Here is an 18,310-nt window from a genome sequence, read left to right on the forward strand (position 1 = left end):
AGGTAAGTACCTTCTGGTTCCATCAACACTAGTGCTCAATAAGCCTGAGGAAGGAGGGGGGTATCATACTAAGGTCAAATAACCTCCATCATTATCAAGAGGGCCATATTGTTTATTTGAACCATCTCACCAGCAGATCATACATGAAAACATTTATGTAGCTGTGCAACATACTTGGCAATGCAGCATTCCTTACATGCCTGCGGCATTTCGGGAGGAAACTGTACACCTACAAAGAGAATTTTGTTTATCAATCTTGAATGGCATAAGACTCAGCCTAACAACACACTTACAATAGAACCATACCGATTCTGAGTCAAATTTAAGTTAAGCAACCATCAGTAGGTCGGCTCACTTATCTGGGGCCACACTAAGCCAAAAGGTGTAACCGCAGTGAGCTGCCAGAACAGCTTCTCAGAATTGTGCAAGTGCAACTGGGCAAAGCATCCAAAACGATGATGGTCACAATGAAACAATTTTGGCCATTTTTGCCCTTTCCACTGTTGAACTCAATAATATGATAATGAAAGCGCAAATCAATATCTACAAGCTATAGGGATGGTCCCAAGGATTGATTTCAGACACAGAGGACAGACTTCCTTATACTAAAAAGAAAAGAGAAACGATTTTAGAGCGCAGACCAGCATTAACTGGTTGAGCCACGTTGCCACTGGTACTATTGCCAGTGTAACCAAGCAAAGATATAGGCACAAACCAAAAACAATTTCTCTGAAGAGAAATTATTTTTCGCTCATGAGAAAAAGAGTGCTTTGTAAGTGCACATACAAAGACACAAGTATCTCAACTTCTTTACAATATATCGCAAAAACGCTTAATTAGCTGTGCTCAAGCTTCGCATTATGGAGTAGTGTAACCGTCCTGAAAAGTTTTTGTTTACTTTTTAATTCCGCAACTTTTGTGTGTTTTGTTGCTCAACAACGAATGGCGAACGACACAGGTGTATTACAATAACTCGTGCTTTGAGCCATAGCATTAGTGGAAATGGGCACAATTTCGGTTAAGAGTTCATAATTTAAAAACTTGTCAGGAGTAAAGTCATGCTTTTTTGCGAATGCAACTTTTCATAGCGAGTGGCGACTTGTACCTTATTGGAGTGTGTAGTGCCAAAGTGTGCCTTGGCAGAACAGTGTTTTTGGTGGAATTCACCATGCTACCCCCCACTCCACACATTAAGTTCTTTGTATTGATTTTCTGTGTATGCATGGGGCCACCATAGACAGCCGCAGAGGCGAGACCAGTGTTGAAGGCTGTCTTTTGCACGAGTTCTTTGAGCAACCTCTTCTTTGTGGTGATGTGCTTTGCTTGTGCAACGATACCTTGTGCCTGAGGTGTCTATACAGTGCATTTAAGTTTCATTTTCTCGCTGTGCAAATGAAGTGTTTGACGCTACCCTGATGCTCAACTAATCGAAATGTGTGAGGACATCTCTTCTGGCTCCTCATTGTTTGGTGTCCGTAATCCAAGGCTGCATGTGACTGTGGACAATTAATTTCTCCATGCAGCAGCTTGAATGAAGTTGCCTTTTGTAGTGAAGACGTGCCAATATTTGTGGCCTTGGTTATGGATGTACAGGTGTGGACATAAGTAAAAGGAGCACGCTTTGCCATTCAAATTAGAATCACGCCTTCCGTGCAGGAGATAAGAAAACAATGTTTGTCCAAGTAAATGCGCTCTGGCGTCTACTACCAGTCTGCACACACCATGACTCCCAGTTTCAATTTGCTACACGTGAAAAACATTAGAAAGAAATAGCATGCTTCATTTACTTTTGTCTGCACCGGTACCAGAGCGGAACGTCGCAGCATCACTAGTGAATGGGTAACCACGTGGAATGATCAGAAATTCCCTTACTGCCACAAAACCTGATGCTTCGGAAGAGCTCTGTCGAAGTACTCATCAGTCTCCGAATTCTCGTAGTCCACCGGTTCATGCTCCTTGCCCGTATCATGCACCAGTCATCGCACTGACACCGAATATGCACACCCAATACATCAAAACCTGTACCGAGTGGCGCTATCCGCGAGTAAGGTCATCAATGAGCAGACTCATGAAATGTTAAAATGGCGGAGTCATTCAGGAGTCATGCAGTCCTTAGGCAACTCCAGTAATTCTTGTGTGAAAGATTGCACACGGTGATTTTGTGTAATTACCCCCACCTGAATGTGGCCATCAACAAAAGGACGTCTACCAGCTTCCGCGCATTGATGCGCCACTAACTGCTTGTACTCTGCATCACACTTTTCGTCTGTTGAACTGCGGTCAAGATACCGGCAGATCCCAATGAACCCAACAGATAATGAGAAGGCTGCCTTTATCATGCCTGATGGTTGTTAAATTTAATGTAATGCCCTTCTGTTGCTATAATGCACCCATCACAATAGAAGGATTCATAGATTGCATGCTTATATACTAAGTGGATTGAAATGGGAAGTTCGTATGCGATATTTGGACGGTGCGGTTATCCTTGGCCAGACATTCAAACAGTACGAGCACCTAGTTCATATACTGCTCACACCAAGCTGGCCTCGCTTTGAATTCGAAGTGCCGTTTTGGTTAGCATCAAGCATTGATGCTTGGTCACCTCACTGATGGTGTCCGGCCTGATCTTCAGAAGAATGCAGCTGTTGTCTCATTTCAAGAACAAACCATCACTTGTTAGCACTGTGCTTGTCACTTTTCTCGTCTAGGGTGTTTGTATGTGTTTGCGCAGTTTTTTTTATAAGTTGAGCAAATGAGCCGGCTAAGCAAGCCACCACGGGCACCCCTGGCAAGGGCACTGGCGCTCTGCCAAGTTCGCCTCCTCTACTTTGATATGCCTTGAATATCGGCTGCGCTTCAATTGTTTGGCTGGGGCCATCACGCTTTCGTTTTTCTCGAAATATCCCTAGCATTTGACACTACACATCGTTGGCTTCGTCACAGAAAGGCAATGCTCCAAAAATTTCCCAATTTTTCTGTTTTCCCCTACTGTTTTAAGGGGGGACACGACCTTTGAAAACCGAAAAATCGCGAAACAGTCGATTTTTGGAAGATTACATATTCCGTAGTATGTCTTATAAACTACCCTTTCTGTATTTATCAATGCACAACTCCCCATAGAAAAATTCGAAATTAATTCAAGCAACGTCAACCACAGAGCAGTGAGCCAAAAATTCCCATACTTCGTGTACGTGCCATTTTTCTGCCGCCTGCTTGCAGAGTCTGAAAGCGACGACGATGATGACTCACCTGCAGCAGCGCAGCCGATGCAAGCTGAGCTGATGCAAGCGGTCGTAACTCTTTCGTCGGCTAACGGCGACACTACGACCCTGGCCGAAATTGAGGTGGACCTGTTAGCACGGAAGCGGAGTGTGGTGCATAAAACCATTCATGACCTTTTCTGGCCACAAAGTCAATAATAGGCAATAAACTGAGCTTTTTTGGTGCACATTTGTTTTTTCGGACTGCCCGATTTTTCGAACATTTTCGCAGCCCTTTAGTCCGAAAAATTGGTCGTCGACTGTACTTTGACAAACAAAAAAGTTAGCGCTCTCTCAACCTTCTCAGGCCGTTTTCTCTGAATCACTTTTTTGCCTAGTGTGGCTGCTTAGGACTGCCGTATCTCGGGAACCGCTTATCAGATTTTCATGAGGTTTCTTTAATTTTATACCTCAATAAATTTCTGAGGGCGACAATTTTCTTTTTTCAAGGTGTTGTGTCTAAATTAATGACAAACACAATTAAATCTGGGCAATGCAGGTCTGATTGATAATACTGATTATGGGACTGCGCTAAAATTTCTCAGCGAGGAAATTTGGAACAAGGGAATTGTCTTGCCCTGGAGTAACTATCCAGAAAATTACCATAACAAATTTCATTGCCAGCACGTTTCGCAAGTTCTCCAGGCGTGCCCCAATGGGCCTATGTAAACCATCTTGATATACTCCTCTAACTTGAGAACAAATGACCTCAGCTCCATGAAACTTGGCATTTATTTAAATGTTTGTACTATGAGTCTACCCTGAAAATTTCATTCAAATATCTCAAGAAAAAAAAAAATTTGGTGTTCAAGCGTAGCCTCCCCCCTTAATTCGCTGAACAAATTGCAATGATAGAATAGCAGTGCATTGTACGAGTAGTTTCTGTATAATACTGATGCAGATGATGGCGGTATTTTCCCATGTATAAGAGGCGAATGGCGGTAAATGTGAAAGCGTACTGCTCTACTGGAACAAAGTAATGGTTTTATATTCGACTCCCTGCAAATGCCTGTCTGCGAAAAGCACTCCGATGCAAGTGGCATTGGTTTGTGGAGACTAATGGCCAGTTGAAAGTGTGGTTTGGTGTCGCACTGTTATGTTTTTGCTGCACAACATGGCGGGGATTTTTGATGGCCTCCCTCTGTATTCTTTGAAGCCCGTTTACTTACACAGCAAATGCATTTATTCTACCAAAATCGGATCAGGTGTTGAGATACAATGACAATGGTAAATTTTCACCGCAAGATGGCACTTCAAGTTGCATCGAATTTTCAGTGCAAAATTAAAATCTCAAATCCCCGTCTGTTCAATACTACAGTGCTCAATTTTTACCATAATCAGACTAGAATTTGTGCCACCATCTAAGACACCTTTTGATCACTACGGTCCCTCTAACAAATACCTGGAAAACTATCATTGTCCTAACACCAGATTTCAATATGCTAAAATTTCTATGTAACAAACCAAATATCCAAGTTTACTTGTGACCAAAGCTTTACATCCACATTTAAGCACACTGGCTTTGTGTTACTAAGAGACATAACCCCCTCCCCCAAGATGAGAAACAGAGGCACTTCAGGAAGATGCATGAAATTTGATGTGCCGCAAGAACGCTTGTGAAATTGGAATCATCAAAGAGTAAAACACCTATGTTATACTTATGTTAAAAAGTTTAACATATTACATCGTATCATGCACAAAAAATGTTCACAGCACATAAGTTCAAGTGTACCAGAATAAACGATGAGCTCAAAGGAAGCATACAAAGTGAAGACCCATCCACACACACAAAAAAAAGTAAACTTACCAATGGCACAGATTCCACATCAAGAAACTCGACATACGCAATTCCTTTCGACCTTCTCGTTTTGTTGTCCATGATCAAACGAACATCCCGCACCTGCATGAACACAAAACATAAAGAGCATCAAAACCAGCTCTCACATGGAAGTGCCAAAGTGATGAAATTCAACAATTCAATCATATAAAAAATGATGACAACAATTTGTGGACTATTATGATATCACCAATACGAAATCTGTGTACAACTCTACCCCTTTTTTCACAAAGCGAAGAGAACGTGAGGGGAGAGCGCGGTAACAGAGAGCCAGAGAGAGGGAGCAAGTTTAGAGCGTTTGTTGATACAGTGAAAGCTCGTAAATTTGAACCTCGACAACTCGAATTTTCGGATAATTCGAACTACACTACTTGGCCTGGCCAAGCTTCATAGAGATATGTGTATAAAAAAAGTCCATTGATTCAAATGCGAGTCTGGAGTCTGTTCCGCACATCACGTGGGAAAAAAAAAAAAAAAAAAAAAGGTAAAGAAACACCTCCGCGATAAGAATGCATAAATAGAGACTGTGCACGCCCAAAACCAGGTCAGAAGATGGAACCAGGTAAAACCATGCAAGAGTGGGTGAAACTTAAATGGCGCCATGACCGGCGGCCGCGGCAAGGTCAATGCATGGCGGCGTCGGGCTGCCTGCTCTCTCTTCTGCGCAACCTCCGTACCTCGCAACTAAATACCCGTTAATTCCAGCCCTGTTAATTTGGAAATACAGATAAGTACTGTCGGCATGGTCCCAGCCATCGCCCATGAAAGGATATTACCTCGGACGAGCACTATGGGTTAAACTATCTTTTTTTTTTTTTTGCGACAGCCATCCATCCTTCCGCCCATCAGTCATCAACAGAAGCAGCATCGCTCACTCGCTTCAAAAGCTGCTTGCTGCTATCCTGCGATACAATGATTGAAGTGGCGTGGCAGTAGACAGCGTCCGCCTCAGTCCTCATAGCATGATAAAGCGAACACAAGGAGGTGCGCTGGCACTTTGACAAGTTCACTCCCTTCCCCCTGCTGGAGCTAAAGTCGAAAGGTAAACTCGCTGCACAGCATCTTGGCGAACTACCAAAAAATGTGTTGACGGCGCTGAGGGAGGCGCTAACGACTGATGTTTTTTTTTTTTTTTCCAGATTGGTAGGCACAGATCGGGGCTGGGTGGGTTCATTATGAGAGTGAGTTAGGCGACTAAATGGTTCTTGTCAGTTTTCTCGAGGCCATTGGATAATTAGAACTTTTTTCCCGGGGATCCCGTAAAGTTCGAATTAACGAGCTTTTAGTGTAATGGCCTCTGGGACGCCCGCAATCTGCCAAGGGGCCGCCTCGGTGTCTGATGAGAAAGCAGTGCACAGCTCGTGGCGACACAGCTAAACTGCTGAACGGACGCAACTGTGCTCTAAATATTTTAAACCGATTATAGTGCGAAAACATGGGAAGCTGATGTTTCAGCTGCACATGTGGCGCCATCTCGAAGCTGCCACATCACATGTCGATTGGCTTCGGTGTAACGGCGTGCTTGATTGCAGATGCCATCTGGGAGCCATCGTGTAAAATGGAGGATGTTTAGCCCAACATAAAGGTTACAAAGAGCAAAAGCAGCCACCGCGGGGGCTCAGTGGTTAATACCGCTTTCACACGGGCATTTCGAAGGCCCTCGAACCAATTGCCTATTGACTCAAAGGCCTTCGAACGCCGACACATGGGCGTTTTCAATGGCCATTGAGTCAATAGTCTATCGAGTAAACGGAACAGTTCAGAGCTATATCGAGACCCCGACGGCCTTCGAACTTCACACAAGGTTGCTAGCGTTGACCCGAGAAGCGCCACGCACACTCTCGTGCACAGCGCGTTTGCGATACAAAAGCATGAATAAGCGTTATTTTATATCTTTAAATTACGTGGTAAAATATTAGGGTGCATAATAATTTAAATATAGCATAGTTCTTTTTTAAGGCACATTATTTTTGTACACTCTATCACTGCAACCTACGCTGAGAAAAGCAAACACAATGAAAAGCACAGCCGTATGAACGCCAACACATTTAAAAAGAAAATAAATAAATAAAGTTGTCCTTTATTAAAAACATCTGCAGTTACTAAACAAACTGCAACAGTTATACAGCCGAGCCCGGATATATTGAACTCGAAGGGGATCGCGAAATAGTTCGATATATTGATAATTCGAAATACAGAAATCTGCTTGTGACGGCAATTACGATGCAAAAAAACGATACCGTAGTATTTGTCACGTAATCAACCCACTCTCATAATGAACCACCCTCCACTTTTGCACCAAAGAATTTGGAACAAAAAAAAAAAAAAAAAAAGCGTTAAGGCCAGCTGCTCACATGCAAGCGATTGAGCGATCTCAGCAAAAAGCGGCAGCGACAGAGCGAAAAATTTCCAACTTGTTGGAACTGTGTCCCTTTTGCCGCTCGAGCCACCGCGGCAGCTCAAAACAAAGTTTCTGCGTTGCCGCAGCAGAAATCGCTAGCGTTTTCGCTTGCATGTCGATGACGCCAATCCGTTTCGGTCGTCTCATCCACAGCTCATTTCTTGGCAGCGTGCCAAGATGCTGTTTATCTTTTGATAGCTCCTGCAGTGGCAGGGAGCGAACTTGGCAGAGTGCCCGTGATGGCTTGATTGCACAAGCCTGGTTCGATTTATCGCGCCGCACTAGGGGTGGGCGTAGTCCACTGCCACAGAATCATTGGAAAGCGTGATAGCTGCAAACGCCGTTTGAAGCGAAAAATGCTAAAAGCCGGTGTCATGATCGCAGCTGACCGCGTGCTTTCGTTGATACATACAAGCAAGAGTAAATAAAAAAAAAAAAAAAAAGAAAGAAACTGCCGCTGCTTAACGTCTGCAGCCGCCATACCTTACGCTACGCTGTGCGTACAGTGCGCTTCGCTCTATTGCATTTTCCCCCTCTCGTTCCCACCGATTCTCTCTAGTTCATTCACACACATGGTTTGCAAATGTCACGTGCTGGCGCGCGGGAAACGATAACCGCAGATGCGCGCGCCTTTGGGGAATGGGCGCTGCGCTGCCCTAGACCAGCCGTCGCAGAACTGTCCCCTCTCATTCCATCTGCGCGTGGCTTGAAAACGTCACACGGCAAACGGCCGAGGGTGATGCGATCGCCTCTGGGGAAGGCACACTTTCCAGTGTGTGGTGCAGAGTTCGATATATCGAACGACCGGTGAAATCGAGTTGAATTGACCGGTGAAATTGAAATATATAACGCGGCTTTCCTATAGCTTTTACATAGGATTTTCAAGCGGATATTCCGAGAGTTCGATATAACCAAAATTCGATATATCTGGGTTAGACTGTATATTATTTTGCATTTATAAGAATTTTAAATCTGTAAGCAAAACCGAAAGCAACGATAGTGGCCGATGCTCCTATATTTGAAAGCCACTAACAATGCAGTGCTAACACGAGCAAATGAAGAGTGGTGCTAGGATCGGTTGCTAGCAGTGATAAGGAAGCAGGCCACGTAAACTAAAGCTATTTTGTATGTATGTGTCAAAAAGTTTGTTATAAGTGGAACTTCCACTTATGTAAGTTTGGTTTGGTTTGAGGGGTTTAACGTCCCAAAGCGACTCAGGCTATGAGAGACGCCGTAGTGGAGGATTCCGGAAATTTCGATCACCTGGGGTTCTTTAACGTGCACTGACATCGCACAGCACACGGGCACCTTGCTTTTCGCCTCCATCGAAAAGCGGCCGCCGAGGCCGGGATTCGATTCCGCACCCTTGGAAACAGTAGTCGAGCGCCGTAACCACTGCGCCTCCCCGCGGGGCTCAAGTTTAGCGCCAAACATCAGAACTATTTCAACGGCTTGGAGTTTTGCAATGTAGCAGCAGCACAACTTCGAGTTCAATCGTGATTGAAAATCTCAAAGGCTATCAACTTAATCGCCTTTGAAAATGACCGTTTGACAGGTGTATAAGATGCTTGGCTACTGAATAGGATTAAACGGGCTCGAACCTGCTTTGATGGTTATCTTTTTTAGCGTGAAAGCATTACAAGAGGTCATGGTCAGTCATTGATCAGTAGTGGGGCTCCATCACTCTCTCTGCTGACTGGCCATCTTGAAAAACCCGTCGGAGAGACGTGCACTGGAGCCACTAGAACAGACTTAGTTTGAATTAAACCCATAAAGCTCCCAGGTTGTGACTAACAGCCCAATCAGAACAACGGCACAAACACAGCAGTCAGACAAGATTCTTGGTCAGTGGTGTGAGCATACGAGCGTTTTCGCACTAACAAGTCACAGATTAGTTACAAGAGAAGTATCTGACAGTACCAGTTAACCTGTGGGTTGACCAGATGTTTGCAAGACATCATTAAGGTGATGCAGCTTTGAAATAGCAGAAAATGCTAAAGAATTTTTTTTTTTATAATATGCCGTGCTGAAGTTTCATTACTGAAATCCATCAGGAAGTAGTAGTCGATGGTTTGACAGAATCATGGTTGGTGAGGCTCATTGGCCATAAACAAGTGAACTTGATCAATAAATGGCAATAATTTTAAATACTGTTTAGTGAACCAAGCTAGCTCGAGGAAATGCCAGAACAATAAGCATTTTTCTGGGTTTCACTTTTCGCACGAGATTTTCACCTTGTGGAGCAGATTTCTACATGTTCCTTTTACAAACAGTTGACTCCCAGTAACTTGAAAGGACCAGAAAATCTGTTAGTATTGTCAGAAGTTTGCCTCAACCCCCAAGAAAAGGTACACTGTATTTGCACGATTCTAACGCGAACTTTTTGTTTTCAGAAAATAAGAGTTTAAAAATACATGCGCGTTACAATCAGACTTAAGGGGGGACACGGGTCTTGCGGACCAAAAAAATCGCGAAAAAATCACTTTTTAGAAAATGTGATTTGCGAAATCAGTAGCTCTTTATCTACCTATCAGCTAAGTTTTTCATCTCTAGGGTCGGTATTTTAGTCACAATGCCAATTTATATAATCGATGTCGCCCAAATTTGGGCCGAAAACGACCCCCGAAACAACCATTTTCCGCGAGGCGTAGCTCCCATTTTGTGCGCGGCACCGTAGCCATCATGGTCTCATTCGAAAGAGCCGCCTTTCGTCTTCAAATTGCCGCCTCTGCTGTTTACATTCGCCCATTGGTCGCATAAAAAATAGCAAAAAAGAAAACGTGGCATTTGCAATCCCATTGGCTTTCGGGGTGCACGTGACGATAAGGCGTCCCCGCATTGGTGGAGCTGGCTGACGGCGTCTGCTCGGCGCGCCCGAGCCGCGGGGAGACGGCGGAGACGTGACGCCGGCCGCGCTTGGTTCCGAACCGCGAGGTGCGTTCATGGCAAGAATTTGTGAAAAAAGTGAAAAAACAAAATAGTTGAATAATCATCTCAAGTGATGCCCTGCCCCGGCTGTGCGCGCTCAGGCCGACGGAAATCGTGCGCCGAACGATCGTGTGTACGAGCCTGAAGTAGGCCTAGCGTGTTCCCCAGCACGGGGGACTGCTACTGCCAGCGGTCGCACCCGCCGCGACAGTGATAACGCAGGCCGCAGATGAGCAGAAAGATAAGCTCAAAACAGGAAAAGCTTGAACTCGTGCCAACTCCAGCAACGAAGCGGTAGACGGATTGTGTTCGTAACGATGACGGCAGCGCGGCGGACAGTCCGCTTGGCGATGCGGAGTTCACGATCGTCAGATCTAAACAGTTTGCCGAGATTGGCGAAGCGTAAAACATACGGCGGCGATATTGGCATTTAAAAAAGTGAACGGGGATAAGGAATCGGCGTCAAACTTATTCTCCAATGCGTAAACTGCGGGACACGTCGTCTTCGTAGAGCTCGCCGCGCGTTTGCGCCGAACGGACCTCGTTCATAGTCCTTAGGGAATTCACTTGCTTCCAGTGCAATGTAGAGCACTGGGAAGCAGCAAACAGCTCCAAATTACATTTCTTTTCCGCAATAAACGTTCCTCACCGCGGTCTTGATGCGAGGACGTAGCAAAACGACGTACGTAAAAAAAAAAAAAAACACGAAAAAGTGACAACTGAATGTGCTGCAACTGCAAATCAAAATGAAAGAGGCGACACTTGGACGTCGGAAAGCAAAGAGACTACATTCCTGGAGGTTTATAGTCATTTTAAATTGTAAACGTGTGCATTGCACCAGTGAATGTCTGAGAGCAGAGAGGAAGCGTGCTTCCTCTGCAGCTTTTCAGACTGCAGCAAAACGAAAGCAGAAGGGCAAACCCAATGCAGATTACTGTCCAGGAGCCTTCTAGGCCACAGTGGCCTGCATTTCTACAGTTTTTGTTTGATTAAATTAGTGTTTGACATTGCAATTCGTTTTTTCCATTTTTCTCAAAATGAAAATTTTGCCTACCCTTCTATTTTGCGGGTGGCATTGTGGCTCTCCTACTCGTTAGATTGTAATGATTTTTTTTTTTTACTGGCTCGTGAGTGTCAAAGGAACACAATAAAGCTATTATACAAGGTCTCAACTGCATGAAAAATTTTTAAACATAAGAAGATGTAGAAAGGGGGTGGTTGCACTTGTGAAGCTGAAACTTAAAACTTCTATAACTTTGGCTTGTAGTAAGGCAGAAGCACAAAACTTGTTTTATTGTGTTCCTTAGACATTCAGGAACAGATCCATGTGCATTTTAGCAATTTCCCTTCAGTAGATATTTTTACAAGCTTCCCGCAAGTCTGGAACAGCAAAGTTGCTGTAACTACTCAGCAAATTTATGTAGAAGAAAACTAACAACATATTTGAAACCAGCACAGGAATTTACATAAACCCTGCAAATTTCATACTGACAGGACAAATATTAAGAAAATTTTGCTCAAGACCCATGTCCCCCCTTAAAACCGAAACCTCAAAACCCAAAACGAAGCAGCTCAATAAACCATGGCCAGCCGCATTGACATCGGTAGCAGCAAGCCAGTGAGCTTCTGCAGAGCCGCTTCTGTTTTTCGGCTGAGTGTCCACTTGCACGACGTGTGCTTGGATAATGACAGTTAAACCTCGATATAATGGACACGCATATAACGAATTATTGAATATATCGAACTCTTCCGAAATATTTTTGTCAAAAACAGGTACTTTTAACTTCCATAGCGAACGTGGTTCAGCATAAAATGGATATAACGAACTTCGCGACGCCAAGCACTACCTCACTTTAATGGCTTCGTTGCACTACAAGTGTGTTGTGCGGTGCAGCAAACGTTCAGGACTTCATCGCAGGCGCTGACAGCGCCACAGATGCCACGTTGGCATTGTGAGTTGAGAGCCAAAGAAATCGTTCGCATCTCACAATCGCTGACAGCGCCGCTTCGACAGCAGCGCGATCGATTGTTGTTTTCGCGCTTTTGCCTTTTTACGTTATAATGTTAGCAGCGGTGCCACGGCGTGGCCGTCGTAGCGTTTGGTGGAGGGCTGCGTCAAAAGTCGTGTCGTGTGTGGTGCGCGGGTGTGTGTAGTGCTGTGATGGCGGTGAACATGAAAAAAAAAAGAGCAGCACTGACGTCAAAAACCAAGCTTAAGATAAAATCAGGGCCTTCAAAGCAGTTTACAAGAGGAGACTGATTCACACTCTTCTCGAGAAGCTTCGTATGAAGCAGGACTTGAAGAGCTACAGTCAACCCGGATACAGTGAAACCTCGTTAATACGTACCCGCTTACCAAGTAGTTGCAGTTAAAACGTAGTTGTGAAGATTCCCCGGCTGAGCCGCTATTGAAACCCATGTATTGGTTGACTGCTTAATGCGTAGTGGCTCGTGAAGTGCCTACCTGTTAATACGCACTTTTCGTTGCAGTTCGGCTGACGCCGTGCTGCGACGCGAAACGTTTTCACCTTTCCAAAAAGCGTTATGAACGTGCGGACTGCCGGTGATACTAGAAAGTATTCCAGAAAGCACGCGGTTATTTTGACCATGTTCTAACGAACGCTGTTCGCCACGGTGATGTCCATGTCAATAGGCAGCCCGGGAATCGTCGGCCGCTCCGATATCGTTGGCAGCCCTATCGCAGTAACCATCACAGTCACCCCCAACCCGCCCACGTGACTTCGCGCTACGCGTGCAGTTGCGACGTAGCCTATCCTATGGCCTATCTTCCTTTCTTTGCTTCGTGGATGTGGTGCGGAACAGTTGGCTGCATCGTCTGCATTGAGCTGTGGTGCTTTGCGAAGCGGTTGTTGCGTGTGTGTGTGTGAACGGGCAGCACTATGCCGAAGCCTACTCGCCCGAAGTATCGCGTGATCAGTGTGAAGGAAAAATTGGATATTATTCGTTGCATCGAAAATGGAACTGCGAAGACTGTAGTAACACGTGCGCGGGACCTGCGCTTGACTACAGTTTGCGGCATTTGGAATGCTCGGGAGAAGTTGAAAAGCAGCGGGGCTGCGTCGAATATGAAGAGATGCCGCCTTAGGGGATCTGCTTTTCCCGACATGGAAGAAGCTTTGGTGTTGTGGCTCAAGAAAGCTAGAGCTCAAAACCTGCCTGTCACCGGGCCCCTTCTCGCAGAAAAAGCAGAAACGTTCGCAGCCCAGCTGAACCACGAAGATTTCTCTTGCAGTAATGGTTGGTTGGCAAGATTTAAAGCACGCTACAGTATAGGTGCGAGGGTGGTTTGCGGAGAGGCAGCACACGCAGACAAAGATGGTGCTGAAGAATGGCAGAATGGGCAGCTGCGACACGAGTTGGCCAACTAAGCCGCGGAAGATGTTTTCAACTTCGACGAGTCGGCGCTCTTCTACCGACTTCTGCCCAACAGAACGCTGACATTAAGGGTGAGAACTGCACTGGTGGCAAGCATGCAAAAGAACGAATATCAGTTACTTTTGCGGTCAACATGATAGGAAGCCAGAAGTTGCCACTCCTTGTGATTGGAAGGTACGCCACACCAAGGTGCTTCAAAGGTGCCCGACTGCCCTCAGGTGTTTACTACAGAAGCAACCAAAAAGCGCGGATGACCGGAAAGCTTTTTGAGGAATACGTCCGGCTGTTGGACTGGCGTTTCATGGCACAAAAAAGAAAAATTCTACTAGTGCTTGACAACGCATCCTCGCATCTTGATTTGGACAACTTGGGCGCAATCAAGCTCCTTTTTTTGCCACCGAACACAACTGCGCTTGCTCAACCTCTCGATCAAGGCATCATTCGTTCAGTGAAGCATCACTATAGGAAGAATCTCCTGCGTAGAATGCTTCTGGCAATGGAAAGCGGGAAGGTATACTTGATCGATCTGCTAGGTGCGGTGCACCTCCTAGCATTCTCGTGGCAGCAGGTTGATCCGCTGACAGTGCAGAATTGCTTCGCGAAGGCGAAATTCATTGAGCGCTCAAGCGATGCCGAAGTGAGCAACGGCGCCGATGACTGTGACACCCTACTAGCGGAAGTGTTGGAGCGACAGGGCGGTGGGTGCTGAGACTGTGGACTTTGAAATATTCCGTGACATCGACGGCGAGGTTGCAACGTCTCAAGGACTGGTCGGACAGCGAAATTGTTGCAGCTGTTGCCCCTCCCCAAAGCGATGAGGATATCGACAATGAGGACAGCGACGATGAGTTGGGAAGTGCCGATTCAGGCCCTACTGTGATGGAAGCTGCTCAGGCATTAACTGTTATGAGAGCGTTTGCCGAGAAGATGGGCCTAATGGACAAGCTTCCTCGCGATCTCGCTGATTTTGAGACGGCTGTTGTCGCTGCTCGACCGCCACGGCGGCAACTGAAAATGATAGACTTCTGGTCAGCAGGACGAGAATAAAGTGCATGTAGTACGTGTCTTCACGGGAAATTTACAGTGTCTGGTTTATTCCTCACTTTTGGAGGGTGAGTAATGGCAAAATTTGTTGTAATCGGTTACGGTGTACTGCCGGATAGTACATACTTTTGCCGCGTCCCCGCCAACTACGTATTAACGGGGTTTTACTGTATATCGAACTCGAAGGGGATCTCGAAATAGTTAGATATATTGATAATTCGATATACAGAAATCGGCTTGGGACGGCACTTACGATGCGAAAAAACGATACTGTATTTGTCGCGTAATCAACTCACTCGCATAATGAACCCACCGTCCACTTTTGCACTCGAGAATTTGGAAAAAAAAAAAAAGGCGTGAAGGCCACCTCGTTCACATGCAAGCGATTAAGCGACCTCAGCGACGAGCGACAGACAGAGCAAAAAATTTACAACTTGTTGGAACTGCGTCCCTCTGCGTACGAGCCACCGCGGCAGCTCAAAACAAGGTTTCTGTGTGGCGCCAGCGTTATCGCTTGCACGTCGCACTCCGTTTGGTCGTTTCATACACAGCTCATTTCTTGGCACCGTGCCAAGATGCTGGGCAGGATACGTCTTTTGATAGCTCCTGCTGTGGCAGGGAGCGAACTTGGCAGACTGCCTGCGATGGCTTGATTGCACAAGCCTGGTTCAATTTATCACACCACGCTTGGAGCGGTCGTAGTCTACTGCCACAAAATCATTGGAAAGCGTGATAAAGTAGCTGCAAATGCTGTTTGAAGCGAAAAATGCTAATAGCCGGTGTCATGATCGCAGTTGACCGCGTGCTTTCATTGATCCATACATGCAAGGATAAAAAAAAAAACAACCCTCCGCTTAGCTACGCCGCACATACAGCACAACCAGCACAAAGATAAGAACACAAACGACTCTCGCAAAAAAAAAAATCTGCCGCTTCTTAACTTCCGCAGGCGCCATAGCCACGTCAGCCGCCGCGCGCAGAGGGTTCGAAACACACGCTGGAGAAAGCGTCCGACGTTCTGTCTGAAAACGGGCCGAGCTGGATTGGCGCGTGCATAGCGCGTGCTACTGCGAACAAAGGCCAGGAAAGAGGAAAGAGAGAGATAGCTCGGCAAAAGAATGGGCACACCCATGCGCTTCGCTCTATCGCGCTTTTCCCCTTTCGTTCCCACCGGTTCTCTCTGGTTCATTCACGCACATGGCTTGCAAACGTCACGTGCTGGCGCGCGGGAAACGATAACCGCAGATGCGCGCGCCTTTGGGGAATGGGCGCGGCGCTGCCCTAACCGAACTGTCCCTTCTCATTGCTTCCGCTCGTGGCTTGAAAACGTCATGTGGCAAACGGCGGAGGGTGATGCAATCTTTGGGGAAGGCACACTTTCCAGGGCATGGTGCGGAGTTCGATATATCGAACGACCGGTGAAATTGAGTTCGATATATGACGCGGCTTTCCTATACTTTTACATGGGATTTTCATGGGGATAATTCCATGAGTTCGATATAACCAAAATTCGATATATCCGGGTTCAACTGTATTTGCTAGTGGCACGGGCAGAGGCACATTATTATTATTATTTTTTTTTTGGGTAGCTTCACCATAATATATGTATTTGCTGGGAGCATTAAAGCCACATGGGACAGTGTGAAAAGCGAAACGACTGCCAACTGCTTTCGGCACACAGGTTTTGTTCCAGCAGAGGCCCGTGCATCAAGTGACAATGGGGACGACCTAGACGAAGCAGAGCTCCGCGAGCTCGATGAGACCTGGAACAGTTTTTCGCATTTTGTTGGTGACATGCCCACAACAATGACTGTAGAAGACTTTGTAGGCGGTGACGACATCGCAGCAACCACGGCTGTACTGACGGACGCCGAAATCGCTGTGGAAGTTTCTGAACATCCCGCAGAAGAAGCTCAGGTTGACCCTGCAGACGAGAACATTCCCACTTCACAAAAAGTGCTTGCTGCATTGGATTTACTGCACCGCCACTGCAGTGCTATTGAGGGCATTGGGATTGCCCTTGCTGAGTGTTTGCAAACTGTGCAACAGGGCGTGACATGGAACGCGATGAACACAAAAAAGCAGGCCGCAATAACGCAGTTCTTAGCATGTAAATAAATGAATGTGACTAAAGTAAGCACCTTCCGAGCTGCTGTGCCTTCTCTGATTGAATTTTGCTGCTCTTGAATGTATTTTCTACGAAATTTTATATTACGAATTATGGATATACAGTGAAAGCTCGTTAATTCACAACTCGTTAATTCGAAATTTTGGATAATTCGAAATAGTCATCGTGGTCCGGTCCGCAGTGCATAGAAGTCTATGCGCGTAACAGCTCGTTAATTCACTCAAAAATTGGCGCCGCCACCCATAATTCGAACTGCGCGCCGCAAGCGGCGCTGTTAAAAACCATTGTTGGAAGCTTTCACGGCAGAACGATAGATGGCACAACCATCGGGGCGCCGCTAGGGTGCTGGAACAAGTACTAAACAGTCTTTCCTGCCACGACTCCTTCGAGGAACGACGTTTTAGTGTTATCGACCACGGTTTCGTGTTGCATTTCGTGAGCCCTCGTTTTGCACGCCGCTTGTTGTGAGCTTGTGTCCGCGAGATGTGTTCGCGTGGGAAATACTGTGCCAAGACGGTGAAGGAGAAAGTGGCTATTTTACGCAAGGTGGATGAACGGAAGGCCAGCAAAGTGGAAATCGCGAAAAAGCACGGGATTCCACCAAGCACGTTGTCGACGTACGTCCGAAATAGGAAGGCCATCGAGGATGCCTATGAAGCCGAAGATTTCGCCAGCAACAGAAAAAGGCTTCGGTTAGCCAAGTATCCGGAAATTGAGACCGCTGTGATCACGTGGGTGAAAGAAATGAGAAGCGCTGACATTCCACTGAGCGGCCCAATTATCATGGCGAAGGCGGCCGATTTCGCCCTGCGCTTGAATGTGGAAGATTTTGTCGCCTCCGAAGGATGGTTCCACCGCTTTAGAGACAGACATAATCTTGTCTTCCGGGTGTTGTCTGGAGAAGCCAAAGAAGTGGATGCAGAAACTTGTGCCACGTGGCGAAGCGGTGCTCTGCAGCAGTACTTAGAAAGCTACTCGGCACATGATATATTCAATGCTGATGAGACGGCTTTGTTTTATAAGCTCCAGCCCGACAGAACAGTAACATTTAAAGGGGACAGCTGCGCTGGCGGCAAGTGAAGCAAAGAGCGGATTACTGTTCTGGTCGCCGCTAATATGACCGGGACGGAGAAGGTCCCTCTTTTTGTTGTCGGCAAGGCACATAAGCCTAGATGTTTCAAGAACATTAGGACGCTGCCGACGGAATACTCCGCCAACAGCAAGGCGTGGATGACGGGCGAATTGTTTAAAAAATGGCTCTTGAAATTCGATCGGAGGATGGAGCTAGGGAAGCGTCAAGTTCTCCTCATTGTGGA

General features: G+C 46.2%; 1 protein-coding gene and 1 long non-coding RNA gene across 4 annotated transcripts in view; one reads left to right on the forward strand and one right to left on the reverse strand.

Moving 5' to 3' along the window:
* Nucleotides 1–3,403, forward strand: part of LOC146205204 (uncharacterized) — a 31,568-nt gene extending 28,165 nt beyond the window's left edge. Inside the window, exon 4 of the long non-coding RNA XR_014704157.1 lies at nucleotides 3,220–3,403. This is a non-coding gene — a long non-coding RNA (uncharacterized LOC146205204). The remainder of the gene's footprint in view (nucleotides 1–3,219) is intronic.
* Caper (RNA-binding protein 39-like protein Caper) overlaps nucleotides 1–18,310 on the reverse strand; it is a 70,681-nt gene that overhangs the window by 23,845 nt on the left and 28,526 nt on the right. For all 3 annotated transcript variants that reach the window (XM_084589912.1, XM_084589913.1, XM_084589911.1), the window contains one exon: nucleotides 5,068–5,160. In XM_084589912.1, the coding sequence (XP_084446038.1) occupies nucleotides 5,068–5,160 (93 nt within the window). The remainder of the gene's footprint in view (nucleotides 1–5,067; nucleotides 5,161–18,310) is intronic.

Source organism: Amblyomma maculatum, chromosome 1 (assembly GCF_055883805.1).
Source record: "Amblyomma maculatum isolate TAMU_Amacu chromosome 1, ASM5588380v1, whole genome shotgun sequence".
Taxonomy (NCBI): Eukaryota; Metazoa; Arthropoda; class Arachnida; order Ixodida; family Ixodidae; genus Amblyomma; species Amblyomma maculatum.